Genomic DNA, 21825 nt, shown 5'->3' with positions numbered 1-21825 from the left:
AACAATTGCAACTAAAAGCTTGTCTTTCTTGAGGAATAATGCTATGAAATATATGTTCGTTTTTAGCATTATCAGACACCTTTTAAAAAACGCTAAACACAACGACAGCCCGTATCTTTCTGTTCGCCAGGAGTTAAATTTTTCGACAGTACCGTTACACTCGAAAAAATTTATTGAACAAAACAAAACTAACTATGTTCGAAACGGAGACTTTTTAAAAAACGCTTAACACAACGACATCTAAAACGGTGCTTAACACATGGGCTGTGTTCCCCTCTTTAAATACACAACGCTACGTTAAATATGAATACGCAGGCCGAAAGCCCCCGCCGCAACGCGCAGGCCGGTCCAGACTAGTTTATATTTATATTTATATTTATTTATATTTATATTTATATTTATATTTATATTATATTATACTATACTATACTATATACTAAAAGTCACCCGAGTTTTTGTTGTTTCAATTATTTAGAATTGTCGTTCTGAGTTTGCGTTCACACTACATTCGGTCCCTCAACTTCGACTCAATTTACACAACGGCCCCTCAAGTTTACACTTTTTCAGGGGTAGAAAGTGTAAATATATAATTTTATTAAAATAAAAGAAACTAATTACACCCAAATTTATAACAGGCGCTATCTTCTCGCTCGGTGCGAGTTAAATTTTTTCGAGACCACCGTTCAGCTCGAAAACATCTGACGAACCCAACGGGACTAACTATACGAGAAACGGACACTTCTCGAAAAACACTAAACACCTCGGGCTATCTTCAATACATATGCATACACTTATACTAATAAACAACTCAAACTACCTACATCATATCGATGGTTATGTTTCCATTTTTTACACAATGTTCTTGACGTTTAAAATACATACGCCAGTAGGTACACTAGGTACTAACTGAAATGTCCCGTTCTTATTGATTAAAAACGTTCCATATTAATTGATTTCGTTGCGAGGTTTTGACCTCTATATGAGACGTTTTTCAAAGACTGCATTCATTTTAAAACAAACCATAACCTTTATTTCATCAATAAAGGTTTAAAAAGCTTTACGTAGATTATCAAATAATGATAATCTAAAATATCCTGTTTACACACAACCATTACATAATGGTTTACAATACAAATATGTTACAACAAAATAAGTTTCTTGAATGCAGTTTTTACACAATATCATACAAGCATGGACTCCAAATCTTGTCCTTATTTTAGTATGCAACAGCGGAAGCTCTTAGTATTCACCTGAGAATAAACATGCTTTAAACGTCAACAAAAATGTTGGTGAGTTATAGGTTTAACCTATATATATCAAATCGTAACAATAGACCACAAGATTTTATATTTCAATACACATCCCATACATAGAGATAAAAATCATTCATATGGTGAACACCTGGTAACCGACATTAACAAGATGCATATATAAGAATATCCCCATCATTCCGGGACACCCTTCGGATATGATATAAATTTCGAAGTACTAAAGCATCCGGTACTTTGGATGGAGTTTGTTAGGCCCAATAGATCTATCTTTAGGATTCACGTCAATTAGGGTGTCTGTTCCCTAATTCTTAGATTACCAGACTTAATAAAAAGGGGCATATTCGATTTCGATAATTCAACCATAGAATGTAGTTTCACGTACTTGTGTCTGTTTTGTAAATCATTTATAAAACCTGCATGTATTCTCATCCCAAAAATATTAGATTTTAAAAGTGGGGCTATAACTCACTTTCACAGATTTTTTACTTCGTCGGGAAGTAAGACTTGGCCACTGGTCAATTTACGAACCTATAACAAACATGTACATATATATTAAAGTATGTTCAAAATATATTTCAACACTTTTAATACATTTTGATGTTTTAAGTTTATTAAGTCAGCTGTCCTCGTTAGTAACTTACAACTAGTTGTCCACAGTTAGATGTACAGAAATAAATCGATATATATTATCTTGAATCAATCCACGACCCGGTGTATACATATCTCAGTATTGATCACAACTCAAACTATATATATTTTGGAATCAACCTCAACCCTGTATAGCCAACTCCAACATTCACATATAGAGTGTCTATGGTTGTTCCGAAATATATATAGATGTGTCGACATGATAGGTCGAAACATTGTATACGTGTCTATGGTATCTCAAGATTACATAATATACAATACAAGTTGATTAAGTTATGGTTGGAATAGATTTGTTACCAATTTTCACGTAGCTAAAATGAGTAGTTTTTACCAATTTTGTTTTGCTCGCCATTTCTTCGTTTCTAATCCGTTTGACTTTATGAAACTAAACAGAAAAGGTATAGGTTTGTAGTCGGAAATACAAGTTACTAGTCATTTTTGAAAGAGGTAGTCATTTCCGTCGAAAGAACGACATCTTGATGACTGTTTTGAAAAACATACTTTCACTTTGAGTTTAACCATGATTTTTGGATATGGTTTCATGTTGATAAGAAAAATAATTTTCCCAGAAGTATAGCTTTTAAATCAAAGTTTTTCATAGTTTTTAATTATCCAAACCAAAACAGCCCCCGGTTGTAACTACGACGGCGTAAATCCGGTTTTATGGTGTTTATCGTGTTTTCGGGTTTTAAATCATTAAGTTAGCATATCATATAGATATAGATCATGTGTACAGTTGATTTTAAAAGTGTAGTTAGAAGGATTAACTTTATTTGCGAACAAGTTTAGAATTAACTAAACTATGTTCTAGTGATTACTAGTTTACCACTTCGAATATGATAGCTTTTTATGTATGAATCGAATGATGTTATGAACATCATTACTACCTTAAGTTCCTTGGATAAACCTACTGGAAAAGAGAAAAATGGATCTAGCTTCAACGGATCCTTGGATGGCTTGAAGTTCTTGAAGCAGAATCATGACACGAAAAACAAGTTCAAGTAAGATTTCCACTCGAAATAAGATTGTTTTAGTTATAGAAATTGAATCAAAGTTTGAATATGAGTATTAACTTATATTAGAAAGATATCTTACTGTATATAAGAAAGATTTCTTGAGGTTGGATGATCACTCTACAAGATTGGAAGTAAGCTAGCAAACTTGGAAGTATTCTTGATTTTATGAAACTAGAACTTGTAGAATTTATGAAGAACACTTAGAACTTGAAGATAGAACTTGAGAGGGATCAATTAGATGAAGAAAATTAAAGAATGAAAGTGTTTGTAGGTGTTTTTGGTCGTTGGTGTATGGATTAGATATAAAGGATATGTAATTTTGTTTTCATGTAAATAAGTCATGAATGATTACTCATATTTTTGTAATTTTATGAGATATTTCATGCTAGTTGCCAAATGATGGTACCCACATGTGTTAGGTGACTCATATGGGCTGCTAAGAGCTGATCATTGGAGTGTATATACCAATAGTACTTACATCTAAAAGCTGTGTATTGTACGAGTACGAATACGGGTGCATACGAGTAGAATTGTTGATGAAACTGAACGAGGATGTAATTGTAAGCATTTTTGTTAAGTAGAAGTATTTTGATAAGTGTCTTGAAGTCTTTAAAACGTGTATGAATACATATTAAAACACTACATGTATATACATTTTAACTGAGTCGTTAAGTCATCGTTAGTCGTTACATGTAAATGTTGTTTTGAAACCTTTAGGTTAATGATCTTGTTAAATGTTGTCAACCCAATGTTTATAATATCAAATGAGATTTTAAATTATTATATTATCATGATAATATGATGTATGAATATCTCTTAATATGATATATATACATTAAATGTCGTTACAACGATAATCGTTACATATATGTCTCGTTTCAAAATCATTAAGTTAGTAGTCTTGCTTTTACATATGTAGTTCATTGTTAATATACTTAATGATATGTTTACTTATCATAATATCATGTTAACTATATATATATCCATATATATGTCATCATATAATTTTTACAAGTTTTAACGTTCGTGAATCACCGGTCAACTTGGGTGGTCAATTGTCTATATGAAACATATTTCAATTAATCAAGTCTTAACAAGTTTGATTGCTTAACATGTTGGAAACATTTAATCATGTAAATATCAATCTCAATTAATATATATAAACATGGAAAAGTTCGGGTCACTACACTAACGACATGTATCCAAAAACACCCGTATCAAAGCGTTTTTATTTCCGTAAATACATAACGCTACGTTAACTATGATTATGTAACTCGAAAGGCACCGCGGCATCGCGCGGGCCACTTTTCTAGTTATCTTCTATTTTATTGTTCAATCGATATTATTATTAATTAAACTATTTTGAATTAATTATTTATTTCTATATATAATAATAAAAAATTGAGCAAATTTACATTTACATATATAATAATAGACAAAAGTTAAGAATAGTACTATTCGCACGCTTTAATCACTTGTACATCGCGCAACAACGGTTGTACACCGGTCACTATTCACGTGAACAGTACTATTCACGGTACTGTAGCAATTTTTTTTTTTCTTCCCCCAATTTTTTCTTTTTTGGTTTCCTTTATATTTTTCTTCACCCGCAGCAAATATCTACTAGACAAAAAATATGAATAATACCGATGGTTTCTTTATAATTAGCAGCAGCAAATATCTACTACGCAAAAAATATGAATAGTACCGATTGTTCCTTTATATTTTTTTCTACCCGTTGTAACAATTTTTTTTTATTTTTTCTTTTTTGGTTTCTTTTATATTTTTCTCCACCCGCAGAGATGCACCTATATTATAAATTTAAAATAACATTTAAATCTTTGACGGGTTATACCTTTTAGTTCGACTCGAGTTGCGTTTCAACGACATTATCGTTAAACTAAACGCAATAAAATACATTGAAAACCGAACCCCCGACGCGAAGCGAGGGTAAACAACTAGTTATAATTATTGGAAACAGTTTAGTGATTGATTTGCAATATTCTAATGTGCAATAAGGTTAAAAATTGCATGATTAGCAAATATGGTAAGCAGATTTCTTTTCTCAGGTATTGCTTGACTTTTCAAGCTCTTCTTTCTTTTTAGGTAATTTATCATAATTAAATTTGCGATTATTGTCAACGGTTCATCTTATGTCCTTGAATCATGGAATAGGAAAAGGTAATGAGTTTGATCTTTAGAGATGTCCTTAATTTCTTTAAATCAATTGAACACTAATAGTGGTGGCATATATTGAACCCTATAGGAAAGTTTTACCGGACCGCTTGATAGGATAAAGGCTCGACCACATGCCCGTATGGATAGTGGTTCGATGTCCCTAGTTTGCGGTTCAGGTATTTTTCCAAACGTATGTATAAGTGACAAATAAAAGTATTCAATGTCAAAATTATCGTTAAAAATAATTAATTTATCATAATTTAAATAGATCGATGATCTTCAATTCTTCATCCACATTCTAGTACACGGATTAAAATTAAGAACACTTCATTAATCACACAATAACTTCATATACCTTATATTTATATAGCTTAGTTTAAAGAATAACAATACTTAATTTCACGAAAATTTATAGCTTAATCTTATATTTAAGTAATAATGAAAAAAGTCAAAAGACTGCAACAAACCTTGCTTCTTACTCTATACAAATTGAATTGTTTATTGCTTTTATTCAAATAAACATCACTTATAACAATAACAATGTCATTTTTTTAAAACTCGTGTCAATTGTGTTTGGAAGAAAAAAGCCATTTGAATTACAAGTCAAATTGCATAGACATGAGACTATGAGTAGACCCAAGAGTCCAAATTTAAGAGCTTTTAGATATTAAAGAGGGTCTTTAGTAGTTTTAGGGCGGCTCTTAAGCATGACTAATAGCTCTTTACTGTTTAATGGGGGAGTTGATATTTCCACATCCCTTTTACTTCTTCCATCACATTTTCAAACTCTTTCCCCAAATACCCTTATCTAATTTATTTAATTTAAAGCAATAAATTATATTTCTATGTAGTGCTCTTTAATACTTGCATGCTAAAAGCATATACCCTTACTAATTTACTATTTTCAAACTGCCCCAAGAAATGAAGGTAAATATTAAATAGCAAACGATTCCCTGTATTCATTGATAATATTGAACAACAATCAACTTAATATGCAAATAAGCCAACTGGACGAAAGCATCATAGCAATAGCAATCTATTTAATTATCAAATACACCGATACACGTTGAATAAACCTCATGTAAGTCTCAAACGAAATATAGCAAATTTGGTTTACAACCACAAACTGATGGTAAAGCAGTACAAAACAAACAATAATATGAAAATTATCATTTATCACATATCATTATATCATATGAACCCTAATATATTATAAAATACTAATTCAACAATAATATGAAAATTAAAATGATGGTAAAGCAGTAAGCTTATACCCACAAATTAAAGGCGTAAATGGAATAGTGGGTGTTTAGTTGTAATGAGTGAAATAATCAAAGATATAATTGATCGGAGTACACACAAAATATAATTAAATAAAAAGTTACATGGGAGTTCATAATTGAAGATTGTAGATGTAGTCTTCAAGCTTTGTTATAAAAATTACGGAGTAATTGGTTAGAGTTTTTACGGTGTTTATAGATGAGAAAGAATGAAGAGTGAGACAAATGGGGTAGATGGAAGTGAAGGAGAAAATGAATAGACAATTCGTACAGAACATAACTTCATTATTAAACATTTAGGGAGTACTTTACAGGGGTAATTTAGGAAATGGCTCAAGACTTTGGTAGAAGAAGTAAAATGGAAGGTGGAAATATCAATTCCCTTTAATGGGTAGTGTTTTATGTTTTATTGTTCTCTAACTCCAATTTAAATTTAAATTTATTGTTTGTAAAATAAATATATCTTGATTATTTTGTATTCATTTTTCAGTTATTGTTTGTAAGGGGAATATTCAAACGAAACTAACTTTTAAGTTGAGATTCAATGGATCAATCAGAGTGCGACACGTGACGCGAAAATCACTAAATTAAAAAAAAAAATTCAAAAAAAATATATTTTAGAAGTTTTTTTTCATAAAAAAAATTCGAATTTTTTTTCCCAATCACATGTGATTAGATTTGACATGCAGTAAATCACATGTGATTCTGCATGTCAATCACATGTGATTGTAAAACTCAATCACATCTGATTCTACATGTTAAATCCAATCACATGTGATTGAAACATTTTTTATTTAGTAAAAATGACGAATTTTAATAAGTTTGTGCTAAAACCTTTAAACACCAAGTTTTTGATCAAAACTTGATCAGATCACCGAATTTAAGTTTATTTTGAAGATATGATCACGAAACGCTAACAAACTTGATCAAATAACCGAATTAAAGTCTGTTTCCGGTTGAAATTGTTTTTTGAAAAAAAAATATTGAATTTTAAAAAAAATTGAATTTTTTTTTCTCAATCACATGTGATTGGATTTGACATGCAGGATCACATGTGATTGTGTTTTACAATTACATGTGATTAGATTTGACATGCTAAATTAAAAAAAAATTAATAATTCTTTTTTTTTTAAATTATTCTTTAAAAAAAAATTTTAAAAAAAAATTTAATTTTTTTTTTCAATCACATGTGATTGTCGCGCTACATGTCGCGCTCTGATTGGTCCGTTAAATTTCAAGGAAATTATTTGATTTAAGGGATTATAACTTGTGTTTGTAATTTAAAATTCCTATTATTTTGGGCTTTTGGCCTATTTTTAGTTTGAACGGCTATATTAATTTTGATCTATTGTATATTCAACTTTCAATTTATTAATATTGTGTGTATCAATTAGTTTTAATAATGAACTCGAAACCGTGGATGTTGTTACGTCATGTAACACGTTATCAAAATCATTGTTCACGTTAAGTGATAAAATTGTAAGATACATACGATAACCATATTAGAAGTTCGTAGATCACATTGAAGTTGCATAAAAACAATATACATTGGCCTATACCTTAGTACATTTTCAAACATAATGAACAGCATGGAAATAAATAAAAATATACAAAAAACAATATTATGATTCTGATTCTGATGTTAAAAAACATAATGCTGCGAAATAGTTGTACTTATATGTATAGTAGTTAAATTTATTAAAATAACTGTAATGAAAATAAAATTCATTACATTTGATATATTAAATTATTTCAGCAGCCTTGGAGGACTTTCATTTCAGGTCAAGTGGTGTTGCTTGCTTGGGTGGCTTGGGGACCCAATTGTTACTTTTGGTTGCTAGGCATATATTTGTATGCAACTGTTAAGTGGTTCGGGTAAAGCTGTGCATGCACTTTGGTCTCATGTTAAGACCACTTCCAGTGGTGGGCGTGGATTGCTTTTTGTACCTTTTGATAACCAGGACGTGTGTGTTGTTTTTATGGAGTAGTAGTGGTGTGGGTTTTTGGTGTGAGTTAAGAGTATTATTATGATGTGTTAAAATATAATTGGGTTAGGTATTAAAAGGGATATAAAATAATATTTTTAAATGAATAAAAAATTAAAAATAAATAAACAACACTGTTGCCATCCCCGTTGCAGGCTCAGGCACGCTCCTCTTCACCCTTCTAGCCACGCTTCGATACGGGAGGTGGGGGGCGGCGCCAGGTGACACATCACCCTCCTACGCCGTTTTCCTCCACCGCTACAACAGGTCTAATGGTTCAGATCAAAATAGCAGGGCACTGGGCTGGCGCTATTGAAGTGACCCTCTAAATAATGTGAGTTAAAGTTCAAGGAGTAGATATGTATATATCCATGTAAATATCTGTGTGAATGTGTGAATTTGTCTTTAAAAAATGAGTCATCTCACATCAAATTTAGATTAGAAAACTTTGTTCACCTTTTTTTAACAGCAGATTGGGATCACCTAGGGGGATTAAATCACCCACGTAATCATCTTCTGCAGTTGCATAACCTGCTCTCAATTGGTGCTTTGAAAGAAACACGGACCAATCTGAGAGATATCATTGTGTGTAATGTTGCCAACTCAGGGAATCTAACTCCCAACCTCTAAGAAAGAGGTATGGGCTTTTAAACATGTAGTATAATTCACATAGGTGTTGTTTGTTTTCAGTCTGTAGATCTTATTATGTCTGATGTCTGCGTGCCCTCAGGCGTTTTTACCGCAGACTATTTGTTTTGCTGAAGACATAAGATAAAATAATATCTTATTATGCCTACAAATTCGCAGACATAGAAATATGCTTCTAAACGCTGCAGACAAGATTATGTTATTTTGCAGACATAAAAACAAACAGCTTCACTATTCGGCATACAAACGTTCATGCCACATCTTCTTACAGACGTGGTGTGCAGATCTTTAGATAAAAACATCTTAAAAAAATAAAAAACACATATTGTCTTGAAGAAACATTTGCCAAGTTAAATTTAAAAAAAAAAAATGAAAAAAGGCAGTTTAACGTAATAAGTGAACATGCTATGATATATCGTTCATCAATTGGATTTTTGATTTTCACAATTTCTTCAATCTAGAAATTTTTTATAAGAAAACTGAAAATTATTGACGCGGAAATTAAATTCAGATCCAAATTGAAATGAAATCGAAAATCGAATATTTCAGTTCGATTTCGATGTAAACGAAAATTTTTTTTTAACTAAAATGATGATAAATAATAATTTTGAATTTAGTTTGCATTTCTATATATTAGTAATTTAATATTAGTTCATTAGTTGAGTTGATTTTCAATTTAACCAAAATAAAAATTAGTGAAATTTCATAAAGTTGGCAAAAAGTAAATGGACATGTAATAGGATTAGTAATAAAATTCTGGTATGAGCAACTCTCATGATGTGTGTTTTGCAATTTGCATAGCTCAAAATCGCCAATTATCATCGAAATTTACTAAACAAATAATCGAAAACGTCGTGAAAGCAAATAACATAAATAGACACCAAAGTGAAATAGACAGAAACCAAGATCGGCATTCATTAAACATAAAGTCGATATAAATTCTAATACAATACAAAAACAAAATATTAAGCAAGTCAACAGCACCCACTATAATGAAATGCTTACATCTTAACAAAACAAAGATAAAAACACAAAATCGAACACCTAAAAGATGCGAACTGGCTTTCCCATTGTTGTCTTCAAGTACAAACACCTTACCTGTCACCCAGAAACATATACAATAATGTTACAAACTTTATAAAAACCATACAAATACAATACGCTGTTAAAATAAGTACTACTGTTGCAAATTCTAAAAAATCAAAAACAATTTTGATCAACTTTTGAGAATATTGTGAAATCTTAAAGCAGTTATTACTAATTTACTATGTTACATTAGGGGACTAATCGGCCATATTAGAAACTAGTGGGGAACTAGTCAGACGTTGACCTACTTTGACCAATTTTACAACTTTGAACGGACAAATACGCTTGTAAACTACTAAATTGGAATTTTGACAACTTTGACTAAATATATCAGTAAGTCAAAATCGAAACTTTGAAGTGATAAAAAACGCTTGTGACCTTGCCTGTAACCCAAAAAAATTATAATAATGTCAAAAAAATTATAAAAACAATACAAAATGATTTTATAGTCAGACGTTTGACCTACTTTGACCAATTCAAAACTTTGTACTGAACTAAATTGTAATTTTTACAACTTTAACCGAATAAATTGTCAAGTCAAAGTCCCAACTAGACTAGTCAGACTAGTCCGAGGACTTTTACAACCATGATTCGTGTATGATAATTGCTAAGAAATAAAATATTAGAAATAGATGACTCACGTTTTGCCAATTCTTCTTTAGTAACGAAACAAGAAAGTTAACACTCATTTGCACGTTTTGAAAAATCTGCTTTTCTTCCATGCTGCAGTTACCAACAGCAACTCCCATACACAACACCTTTTTCAACTGAAACTTAACCGTTGCCTTTGTTTCATTCACCTTAGCCTCAAGCGATTCTTGGTGACTAACAAGTGTAGGAAACTTGCCTATAATAACAAAATACAAAATAATCATCACTATTTTCAATTAAACCACGCATAAATTAATGAAATTGTGTTTATTTTAACAGATACACATACCTGCTTTGTTTAGACCGGGGCCCAACAAACGGGGAATCTGCTTGATAACAGATTCAGAAGCCAAAAAAGCCTGATGTTTCTTGGCAAGCTTCTTCACAAGCTTTTTGTTCTTGTTTAGTTTCTTGAGTGATTCCACATCCATGTATTCAAGTCCAATCTTTTGTGCCTATTAACATTAATACACACATAACATTAATTTATGCAACCTAATGAAACGAACACAAACTTTACACTAAAATAACGAACGGCCAACAGAAGCATTACTACACCTCTCCACGTAACCAAAGTTGAAAAGGATGCGAAACGGGGTCGGGACCTAAAAGCGTCAAGACGGGGTCGAGACACACGTTGACTAACGTCGCATATATATATATATATATATATATATATATATATATATATATATATATATATACACACACACACACACACACACACACACACACACACATTTTATAGCCAAAAAATCTTAGTTGACCGGTTTGTACCTATAATTAATATAATACAAAAAAGTAACACTAAACTACATTAATTTTGATCAATTTGACCAACTTTTTAACAATTTTAACCGAATTTTTTTACTTTTGACTGGCGTTGACCCGACCTTTCCCACATTTGATTACCTATTAGACGACGGGAGGTGGTCAAAACGGGCACCAAAACGTCACAACCGACGTTGTTTACAACACTGCATATACCAAGTTACCTGAATCATTCAGGCTAAAGTTCCCTTTAATAATTGTTCAATTATACATTGCTATTACTTATTTTTCGAAAAAAGAACAAATGTTACCTCTTCAACATGTTGAGCATCACCAAGCATGCAAACCTTCAACTTAGGACGTGGAATGTGCGGCAATTTCACTGTTCCGCTAAAACGTTTGTCCTTTTGTGGGTCGTAGTTCTTAAGACCAATCTGGAGCTCGATAGTTTGGGTAAAGTTACGCTTTTTTTCCTTAGCATCGGTAGTAATCTGAGTAATAGCCTCTCTAAGAGCTTCACTTTGAAGCTTACTGTCAATTCAAAATCAAAATATTCATATATCATACAATATTCTAACCTACCAATACATTATCAAAACAACCTTTACAATTATAACCAATATTTAATATTTATATTTATAACCAATCAATCACATATATAAAAATCTTTTCACAATTAGTTTGTATATCGGTTAATAAATCATTTTCATGAATAAACAAGTCTTAACAGAATTAATTAACATTTTACAGAATAATAATGAATCAAAATCAATAAATAGAGCCAAAAATTATTACATAATTTTTTTATACAAGTATAAAAAACATTATAATTTTAATTCATCATACCACAATGTAATAGGGCTAAAAAAATTAACTGAATCAAAGGTAAAACCTAAAAGCATAAATGTACAGAATATATATAGACATACCTCATGATTGATTAGTTTAACTGAAATCAACTTTAATTCTGCATAAAAACAAATCGAATTACAAAATTAAGCTATACATACACATAGATATGTATCTAAATTGATTTAATTAAAAACATTAAAATGAGGCCAACTGATTACTATGCAAAATTATAAACATAAACTTAAATGATAAAAAATTGTAATATAAAGATCTGATGATAGATATATGAATTATTTGATTATTAGATGGTATGATAACTGAAATAAGAAAATTAAGATGTGTATACCTAATGCAGCGCCGATGAAATTCGAAGAGAAAAAGAACGGCACGATGATTATAGTGATGTTTAATAGGGCGTCAAAACCCTAATTGGGCCAGGGTCGTTATCTGGTATCATAGTATTGGGCCTAGGTTTCTAATTGGGCCTAGATCGTTATCTGGTATCATAGTATTGGGCCTAAGTCGTTATTTGGAATCGTTTATATAAGGAAGATTGGTCATACCCCCATTTTCGAAATTATTTAACAATACTCTCTCAGTTTCAAAAAAACAGTCTTATTAAACATTTTGTCAAATTTAAGATACAGTTATGAATTATCTGATTTACCCTTCATTTAATATAGTTATAAAGAGTAATTAATAAATTAATTGATAAATTTAAAATTGAATTTATAAAATTAAAAGGTATATAATTTGAACCTTAATGATATTTAATGATTATTTAGAGAAAAAGACAATAATTTTGGAACAAACAAAAATATAAAGGTGGACAGTTTTTTTTTTTTATTATTAATTTTTTTTTGACGGAGGGAGTATATCCTAAAAAATCGAAATAGCAACATATGTCCCCTGTCCACGCATCATGTGTGTATGCTCCTGTGTGATGCGTGGAGACTGAGTACTTAGGCAAACAAGCACATGTTATGAAATGTCCCGTTCTTATTGATTAAAAACGTTCCATATTAATTGATTTCGTTGCGAGGTTTTGACCTCTATATGAGACGTTTTTCAAAGACTGCATTCATTTTAAAACAAACCATAACCTTTATTTCATCAATAAAGGTTTAAAAAGCTTTACGTAGATTATCAAATAATGATAATCTAAATTATCATGTTTACACACGACCATTACATAATGGTTTACAATACAAATATGTTACAACAAAATAAGTTTCTTGAATGCAGTTTTTATACAATATCATACAAGCATGGACTCCAAATCTCGTCCTTATTTAAGTATGCGACAGCAGAAGCTCTTAATAATCACCTGAGAATAAACATGCTTAAAACGTCAACAAAAATGTTGGTGAGTTATAGGTTTAACCTATAGATATCAAATCATAATAATAGACCACAAGATTTCATATTTCAATACACATCCCATACATAGAGATAAAAATCATTCATATGGTGAACACCTGGTAACCGACATTAACAAGATGCATATATAAGAATATCCCCATCATTCCGGGACACCCTTCGGATATGATATAAATTTTGAAGTACTAAAGCATCCGGTACTTTGGATGGGGTTTGTTAGGCCCAATATATCTATCTTTAGGATTCGCGTCAATTAGGGTGTCTGTTCCCTAATTCTTAGATTACCAGACTTAATAAAAAGGGGCATATTCGATTTCGATAATTCAACCATAGAATGTAGTTTCACGTACTTGTGTCTATTTTGTAAATCATTTATAAAACCTGCATGTATTCTCATCCCAAAAATATTAGATTTTAAAAGTGGGACTATAACTCACTTTCACAGATTTTTACTTCGTCGGGAAGTAAGACTTGGCCACTGGTTGATTCACGAACCTATAACAATATATACATATATATCAAAGTATGTTCAAAATATATTTACAACACTTTTAATATATTTTGATGTTTTAAGTTTATTAAGTCAGCTGTCCTCGTTAGTAACCTACAACTAGTTGTCCACAGTTAGATGTACAGAAATAAATCGATAAATATTATCTTGAATCAATCCACGACCCAGTGTATACGTATCTCAGTATTGATCACAACTCAAACTATATATATTTTGGAATCAACCTCAACCCTGTATAGCTAACTCCAACATTCACATATAGAGTGTCTATGGTTGTTCCGAAATATATATAGATGTGTCGACAAGATAGGTCGAAACATTGTATGCGTGTCTATGGTATCTCAAGATTACATAATATACAATACAAGTTGATTAAGTTATGGTTGGAATAGATTTGTTACCAATTTTCACGTAGCTAAAATGAGAAAAATTATCCAATCTTGTTTTACCCATAACTTCTTCATTTTAAATCCGTTTTGAGTGAATCAAATTGCTATGGTTTCATATTGAACTCTATTTTATGAATCTAAACAGAAAAAGTATTGGTTTATAGTCGGAAAAATAAGTTACAAGTCGTTTTTGTAAAGGTAGTCATTTCAGTCGAAAGAACGACGTCTCGATGACCATTTTAGAAAACATACTTCCACTTTGAGTTTAACCATAATTTTTGGATATAGTTTCATGTTCATAATAAAAATCATTTTCTCAGAATAACAACTTTTAAATCAAAGTTTATCATAGTTTTTAATTAACTAACCCAAAACAGCCCGCGGTGTTTACTACGACGGCGTAAATCCGGTTTTACGGTGTTTTTTGTGTTTCCAGGTTTTAAATCATTAAGTTAGCATATCATATAGATATAGAACATGTGTTTAGTTGTTTTTAAAAGTCAAGTTAGAAGGATTAACTTTTGTTTGCGAACAAGTTTAGAATTAACTAAACTATGTTCTAGTGATTACGAGTTTAAACCTTCGAATAAGATAGTTTTATATATATGAATCGAATGATGTTATGAACATCATTACTACCTCAAGTTTAGTAGGTAAACCTACTGGAAGTGACAATAAATGATCTAGCTTCAAAGGATCTTGGATGGCTTGAAAGTTCTTGAAGTAGGATCATGACACAAAAACAAGTTCAAGTAAGATTTTTACTCGAATTAAGATAGTTTATAGTTATAGAAATTGAATCAAAGTTTGAATATGAATATTACCTTGAATAAGAAAGATAACCTACTGTATATAACAAAGGTTTCTTGATCTTAGATGATTACTTGGAATGGATTAGAAAGCTTGGAAGTAAATTAGTAAACTTGAAGGGATTTTTGAAGTGTTCTTGAAGTGTTCTTCCTATGATGATTATAGCTTGATTCTTGAAGTGATTTTTGATGAAGATGATGATTAACTACTGGAAAAATACGTTCATAATAGTGTGGGTGTGTTGAGAGAGAATTAGAAAGAGAATTGGAAGTGAAATGGAGTGAATGATGAGTGGTAATTGGTGAGTGGTGAGTGGGGTTAAAAGGAGTTCTAGTTAGTTGACTAGCTCATGGTAGAAGTTAAAATTGATTAGTCATACATGACATAATCAAGAGTGGAATCCCATGCTAGTTCCTATTGGTATATACCCATAGTAAGTACGTTTTGAAGCTGTGTATAATACAGGTAAAAATACGACTAGAATTCTTGATGAAAGAAAAGAATGGGAAAGTAACTGTAACCATTTTCGTTAAGTATGAGTGTTTTGATATATGTCTTGAAGTCTTACAAAAGTATTTTAATACATCTAAATACACTACATGTATATACATTTTAACTGAGTTGTTAAGTCATCGTTAGTCGTTACATGTAAGTGTTGTTTTGAAACCTTTAAGTTAACGATCTCAATTAATGTTGTTAACCCATTGTTTATTATATCTAATGAGATGTTAAATTATTATATTATCATGATATTATGATATATTAATATATCTTAATATGATATATATACATTTAACTGTCGTTACAACGATAATCGTTACATATATGTCTCGTTTCGAAATCCTTAAGTTAGTAGTCTTGTTTATATGTATATAACTCATTGTTAATATACTTATGGAGATACTTACTTATCATAATCTCATGTTAACCATATGTATATCCATATATATATCGTCATGTCGTTTTTACAAGTTTTAACGTTCGTGAATCGCCGGCCAACTTGGGTGGTCAATTGTCTATATGAAACATATTTCAATTAATCAAGTCTTAACAAGTTTGATTGCTTAACATGTTGGAAACATTTAATCATGTAAATATCAATCTCAATTAATATATATAAACATGGAAAAGTTCGGGTCACTACATGTTAGTAGATACACACTAAATAATATGCAACAAGCACGAAGCATGTTTGTGACGCCCCGTACTAAATCATCATGTACGGACCATCAACAACAGGATCATTACAAGGTTAAGTACTATATGCGTTTTCAAAACAGAGTTTACATTCATTAATAAAAGTGACGTCATAACATACGTCAATTGTTTTACAAATCAAAGTATGCTTCACTAAGTAGAAGCATTAAATAAGTGTACGTGACCATAATGGTCGTTACATAACATAAGTTCATAAGTAAAAAGTTTGAATGCAACATAAGTAGTCATGCGATACAACTCTAGGCAGCGGGTTCTACAGCACGACTAGTAAGATAGCGGAAACGACTTCAAGCACCTGAGAAAATACATGCTTAAAAAGGTCAACACAAAGGTTGGTGAGCTATAGTTTAAGTATAACAGTAATGTAAGTAGGCCACGAGATTTCAGTGCTACAACGAGCGTTTCAAAAGTATGTAAAAGTATATGCTTAACCGTGGGCACCCGGTAACTAACTTAACGTTTAATGTACCCCCTTAAAGTGCACTTGGCAAGTGCGTATAACCTCGAAGTATTAAACACTCGTTAAATGCTAGCGCTACTAGCCCGAGTGGGGATGTCAAACCCTATGGATCCATATCTAAGATTCGCGTTCACGGTTCAAAAACCAATGATTAAACGTTACCGAGCTAAAGGGAATGTTTCTGCCGTTATATAACCCACACATATATAAAGTTTAAGTACTCGTGCCTAGTATGTAAAACATAAAATCCGCATGTATTCTCAGTTCCCAAAATAAGTTAAAGTAAAAAGGGAAAGCTATAACTCACAATGATTAGTAGTAATGGTAAGGTAGTAGTCGGAAAGTGGTGTGCAAGTAACGGTCCAAACGTCCTCAACCTAAGTCAAATAGCACTAAGTCAATAAGTCGTCTCAAAAGGTTTACAAGTACGTAATTAAGGTCATAAGGGTCATCATCAATCATCATTAAACAAAAGGTAACAAGTAAGACTCGTTTATGAAAATCGTTTAAAACAAAGGCTGACTTCGGTCAGTCACCACGGCCTCTACCCTTACTGAATTAAGGTGAGACCAGTGGTCATGGCTCCGTCTATGAGTCTCTTAAGTGTGGTAAAATTTACAGAAGCAAACTCGTCTTGGTTTGACCGTGGCGACGGTCTAAGTGCGAGTAGGTTAGAAATTTCTGCACAACGTTAAAGGACATGGTAACGATCGGAGGGCCATAAATCCTAAACCGTAACTCGGATTAAGACGAGTCCTATATGAAAAGTTATCTACTCGAAAAGTTCTATCTAAAAATCAAGGTTAGAACAGCCCAGGTCTGCTGGTCTGTTCCAGAAGCAGTAGGTCAGAAACTTTTGGACAGAACAGTGGGTTTTGGAGAGTTCCGGTTGTCTCGGTGCTTGATGTTCATCACGGTTCTCATCCTTGATGCGTATAGCTTCAAGTGTACAACTCGTTGATGTGTTAACATTATTTTGACCAAGGTTTGTCCATCATAACTCAAGTGCAAGTGTTGTAAGTGTTTGATGAACCAAGGTTACATGTAAGTTTATGAACAAGTTCATGAACACTAAGAAAGATCACAACCAAGTGTTGGATCCATGATACTTGCACCAAAGTGTAAGCTCTTGTTGGTTTCATGTCCTTGTTCAAATGTGTAGTAAGCAACTAACAATAAGAAATAAAGAAAATGAATGATAAGCCTAAACCAACCATGAAGGTGGTATTCTAGTAACATACAACAAACAAGAACACAAGTAACAATTATAAAGATTATAAACTTTAAATCTTTTGAAACAAAATATGTAGAACATAACTAGATAGATTATGTTCTTGGATGTTCTTGATAAATACAAGATATAAGTGAAGAATCAAACTAAAGAGTTGATTCTTGAAACATGTAAAGAAAGACAAGTAAGTAAGTAAGTAAACAACTAGTAATTAACAAGTAATCAAAGACAAGTAACTTTTAAACAACAAAGAACAACAAATGATGATGATGAAAGCCTTTAGGATTTCGGTTTTGTTGTCAAGAAAAGGAAGAAGAACTCATGATACTTACAAAGTTAAAGAGAAAAAGATGAGAGAAAAATGTTGAGAGAAAATGCAAGTCAAGTGTGTGTGTGTTTGAATGAGAGATACAAGGAATGAGGTAATGAAATAAATGAAAGCAAAAGACCTCTCTAAAGGCCTCAAACTTTCGGCCAGCAGCATAAGCAAGGGGGAATGGGTTTGTTTTGTGGTCTCTTGCAAGTAAAGATCATAAAAGGTGGTTAATGCATGGGGTTTCATGGGGATAATGAGCCAACAAGATTCCTAAAGCCTTTAACTAGCTAGTTCCATTTAAATTTGCTACTTACAAGTCATCATGGGCTAACTAATTCATAAATATAAGTAGGGTGGGCTTACACTAGTCCATTAACACTTAAAAGGCCCAAGTTGCAAGTAGTTAGCAAGTAATCCAATAAAAGTCCATCTTAAGCCCAAGTAATTAACTAAAAGCCTTAGTTAATTAAAATGATTAATAAAATTAATCATGGATGTAAATAATATCTTAAAATATTATTCGTGCAAGTTCCGGGTGTCACAAAGACGTTTCGGGCATTTAAAATTCAAGTACGGGCAATTAAAGCAACATGTAAATGTAATAACATACATTCGTTTAATCAAGCGTATTAATAATAATAATTATTAATAAATAACGTAGGAAAAACCAGGGTCGTTACAATGTTCCTTTTATAATAAGTCGCTCATTCTAGTTTTGAACTTTCACACGCACTAATAACCGTCTAACCATGCACCCAAGACGATTTTTTAGAAATCGATCATTTCATCAATTTTTTGTTTGTCACTCGATAAACTTCAACCTAGGATCGTGATTATACCCCCAGTTACCAACGTCATACACATAATCAAGCATCAAAAAAAATCCACAATCGGCTTTAAAGTTGTTAAACGAGGAAAAATCTGTCAAATCCGACTTCTTAAAGGGTTTGATCAAGAAACTGGACATTGACACATCACCTACAATGTCAAAGAAACGGGTAAAATCGATATTACATTGTTTAGAATCGTTATTTGTTGCATACATTTCGTCGAACACTTGGTGTGCATTTAAGTTACCAATCAATTGATTGCTGTAAAATTGTCTTTGATGTTGTTTATACTTAGTTTAGTTCTTATGTCTTATAAAATAAACGAAAAACTCATTTTTGGGTTACGTATCAACCGACAAAAAAAAACATGTACGCACCACACACAGAGCATTATGCAACATGCGGTGTGTGGGGTGCATGATGTGTGCTTGTGGTATTTCGTTTCTTTTAAATAGTTTTTGATGGTCGTCGTTGTTTGTTATCAGGTTTATAAATCGGTCGAGCTTACACTGATATATAACACCAAATTGATTAAGAGCATAGGTACCTAATAGATCAACGAGAACGATTCGAGCAGACTATTTTTTAGCCATGATTAAAGGTGATGTATATAGAGAATGACCCGACCTAAGTAAATCTTGTGATTCAGAAGAAGAAGAAGAAGAAGAAGAAGAAGAAGAGGAGATGGTCATCTAGGGTCGAAATTCAAGACGAACGCGATGATCTTTGGTTTGGGTTGTCACGTTAACTGACCGTGAGGTTTGGTCGGCGAGAATTTTGTATGATGATTGATTTTAAGATAAAATATTTTCCAATGAATAATATCCTACACATTAACGTCAATCTATAATGAATAATATCCTACACATTAACGTCAATCTATACAAGTTTTAATGTACAATTTATAATGGGCTAAAACCCTACAATTTATACAATGATAATGGGCTAAACCGATACATAAGTGAACATAACTAGATACGGAGTACAAACTAATAAAACAAGCTAGGGATTTAACTATGTGAAGGAGAATATTGTATGTAGTTGATTGAATGGAACGTGCGCAAGCTCTCTCTATATATATATATAGGAGAGTAGTCATTGTTTAATTAACCCTTTATGTAAATGACAAAAGCTTATGAATAGTAATTTTATCGTGTTACATTTGTTTGTACCTCGTGTTAAAATGGTTGTACTCACAATACCATCACACTAGAAGTTAACAAGCATTACAAACCTCACGGAACCAAATGCAGATTTTTGAGGGGGAACTTGGAAACTTTATAGGGTTGTTAAGTCAAACTTCAGGAAACTAGACGACACTAACTTTTTTATCTTCTATAAAACACTCCACTTAACCCACCTAAATTTTTAACTAGTTTTATATTTTCATAGAACTCGAATTAGGTTTAACCGACATAACCGTTAAATACGAAATAATTTTACGAACAAAACGCAACAAATTATATTTGAAACGGAGCCACACCGCGAAACGGAGCCACACCGCGAAACGAATTGACCGTAAGAGCTCCTCCACTAGTTAGGATACAATTAATATGTAGTGGAGTAATAGAAATTCTAATTCTAATTCAAATAGAAATTGTAATTCATATATGATAAATATCGTAACCAAACTGCTTTTTTGGGGCACACTTCAACACTTGATCTATTAAATATGTATATACTAGGTTTGAGCTCGTGCGTTGCATGACTACTCAAAAACCGTTTCAAATGAATCAGTTATTTTATGACGCTTAATGTTCATTTTCAGAACCAATAGTTTGAAATGAAGTTGATTTTAGTTTTTCCAAGCATTTTTTACCTTTTCAAGCTTTATAAAACGAATATGGTTAAAGCTTAAATCCGTTTCAATTTATATACGGAGTAGTTATTATTAATTTCATTTAAGTAATAATATTAAATTAATAAATATTATTTAACTCCTTAATTTTTGAATAATTATGAAAAAGACATGTAAATTTTACACTTGTCACAATTAGCTACAATTAAGGTGCTAATAACATGTCATGTTTTTTACTCTTTTTTATATAGATATATAGAATATAGATAGATATAGATATCTTTTATATAGATATTAGAGATATAGATATAGATGTTCATCATATATATTTGTTTGCTGTGTACGAATTATTTAACGTGCGTCCTACTTTTAAAAAACTTTCAACCAATAAGTCGTAGTCATTATTGGCACCTGAATAAGCCGCCTTAAAAATCATAACCATAATTCCTCAAAAATCACAAGCCTTGTAAACATAAACACAACATCCTGAAACCAA

At 31.6% G+C, this 21825-nt stretch overlaps 1 protein-coding gene across 1 annotated transcript; it reads right to left on the bottom strand.

Annotated features, from left to right (window-relative positions):
* Positions 1 to 9917: 9917 nt before the first annotated feature.
* Positions 9918 to 12756, bottom strand: LOC139876621 (large ribosomal subunit protein uL1z-like). The gene is made up of 6 exons (XM_071863962.1): positions 12733 to 12756; positions 12464 to 12501; positions 11846 to 12065; positions 11053 to 11218; positions 10754 to 10959; positions 9918 to 10124 (listed from the first exon to the last, which is right to left on the bottom strand). The coding sequence occupies exons 2-6, from the start codon at positions 12466 to 12468 to the stop codon at positions 10071 to 10073; spliced, it is 651 nt and encodes a 216-aa protein (XP_071720063.1). The 5' UTR covers positions 12469 to 12501; positions 12733 to 12756; the 3' UTR covers positions 9918 to 10070.
* Between the last annotated feature and the right edge of the window lie 9069 nt (positions 12757 to 21825).

This window comes from Rutidosis leptorrhynchoides, chromosome 11, assembly GCF_046630445.1.
Source record: "Rutidosis leptorrhynchoides isolate AG116_Rl617_1_P2 chromosome 11, CSIRO_AGI_Rlap_v1, whole genome shotgun sequence".
In the NCBI taxonomy this organism is placed as follows: Eukaryota; Viridiplantae; Streptophyta; class Magnoliopsida; order Asterales; family Asteraceae; genus Rutidosis; species Rutidosis leptorrhynchoides.
The sequence above is the reverse complement of the archived record's forward strand: the minus strand, read 5'-3'. Positions and strand labels throughout refer to the sequence as shown.

Coding starts and splice junctions, on each gene's coding strand:
- LOC139876621 (XM_071863962.1), bottom strand. Junction 11,219..11,845: donor ATGCTCAACATGTTGAAGAG/GTAACATTTGTT, acceptor TAATGTTAATAG/GCACAAAAGATTGGACTTGA. Junction 10,125..10,753: donor TAAAGAAGAATTGGCAAAAC/GTGAGTCATCTA, acceptor TCTGGGTGACAG/GTAAGGTGTTTGTACTTGAA.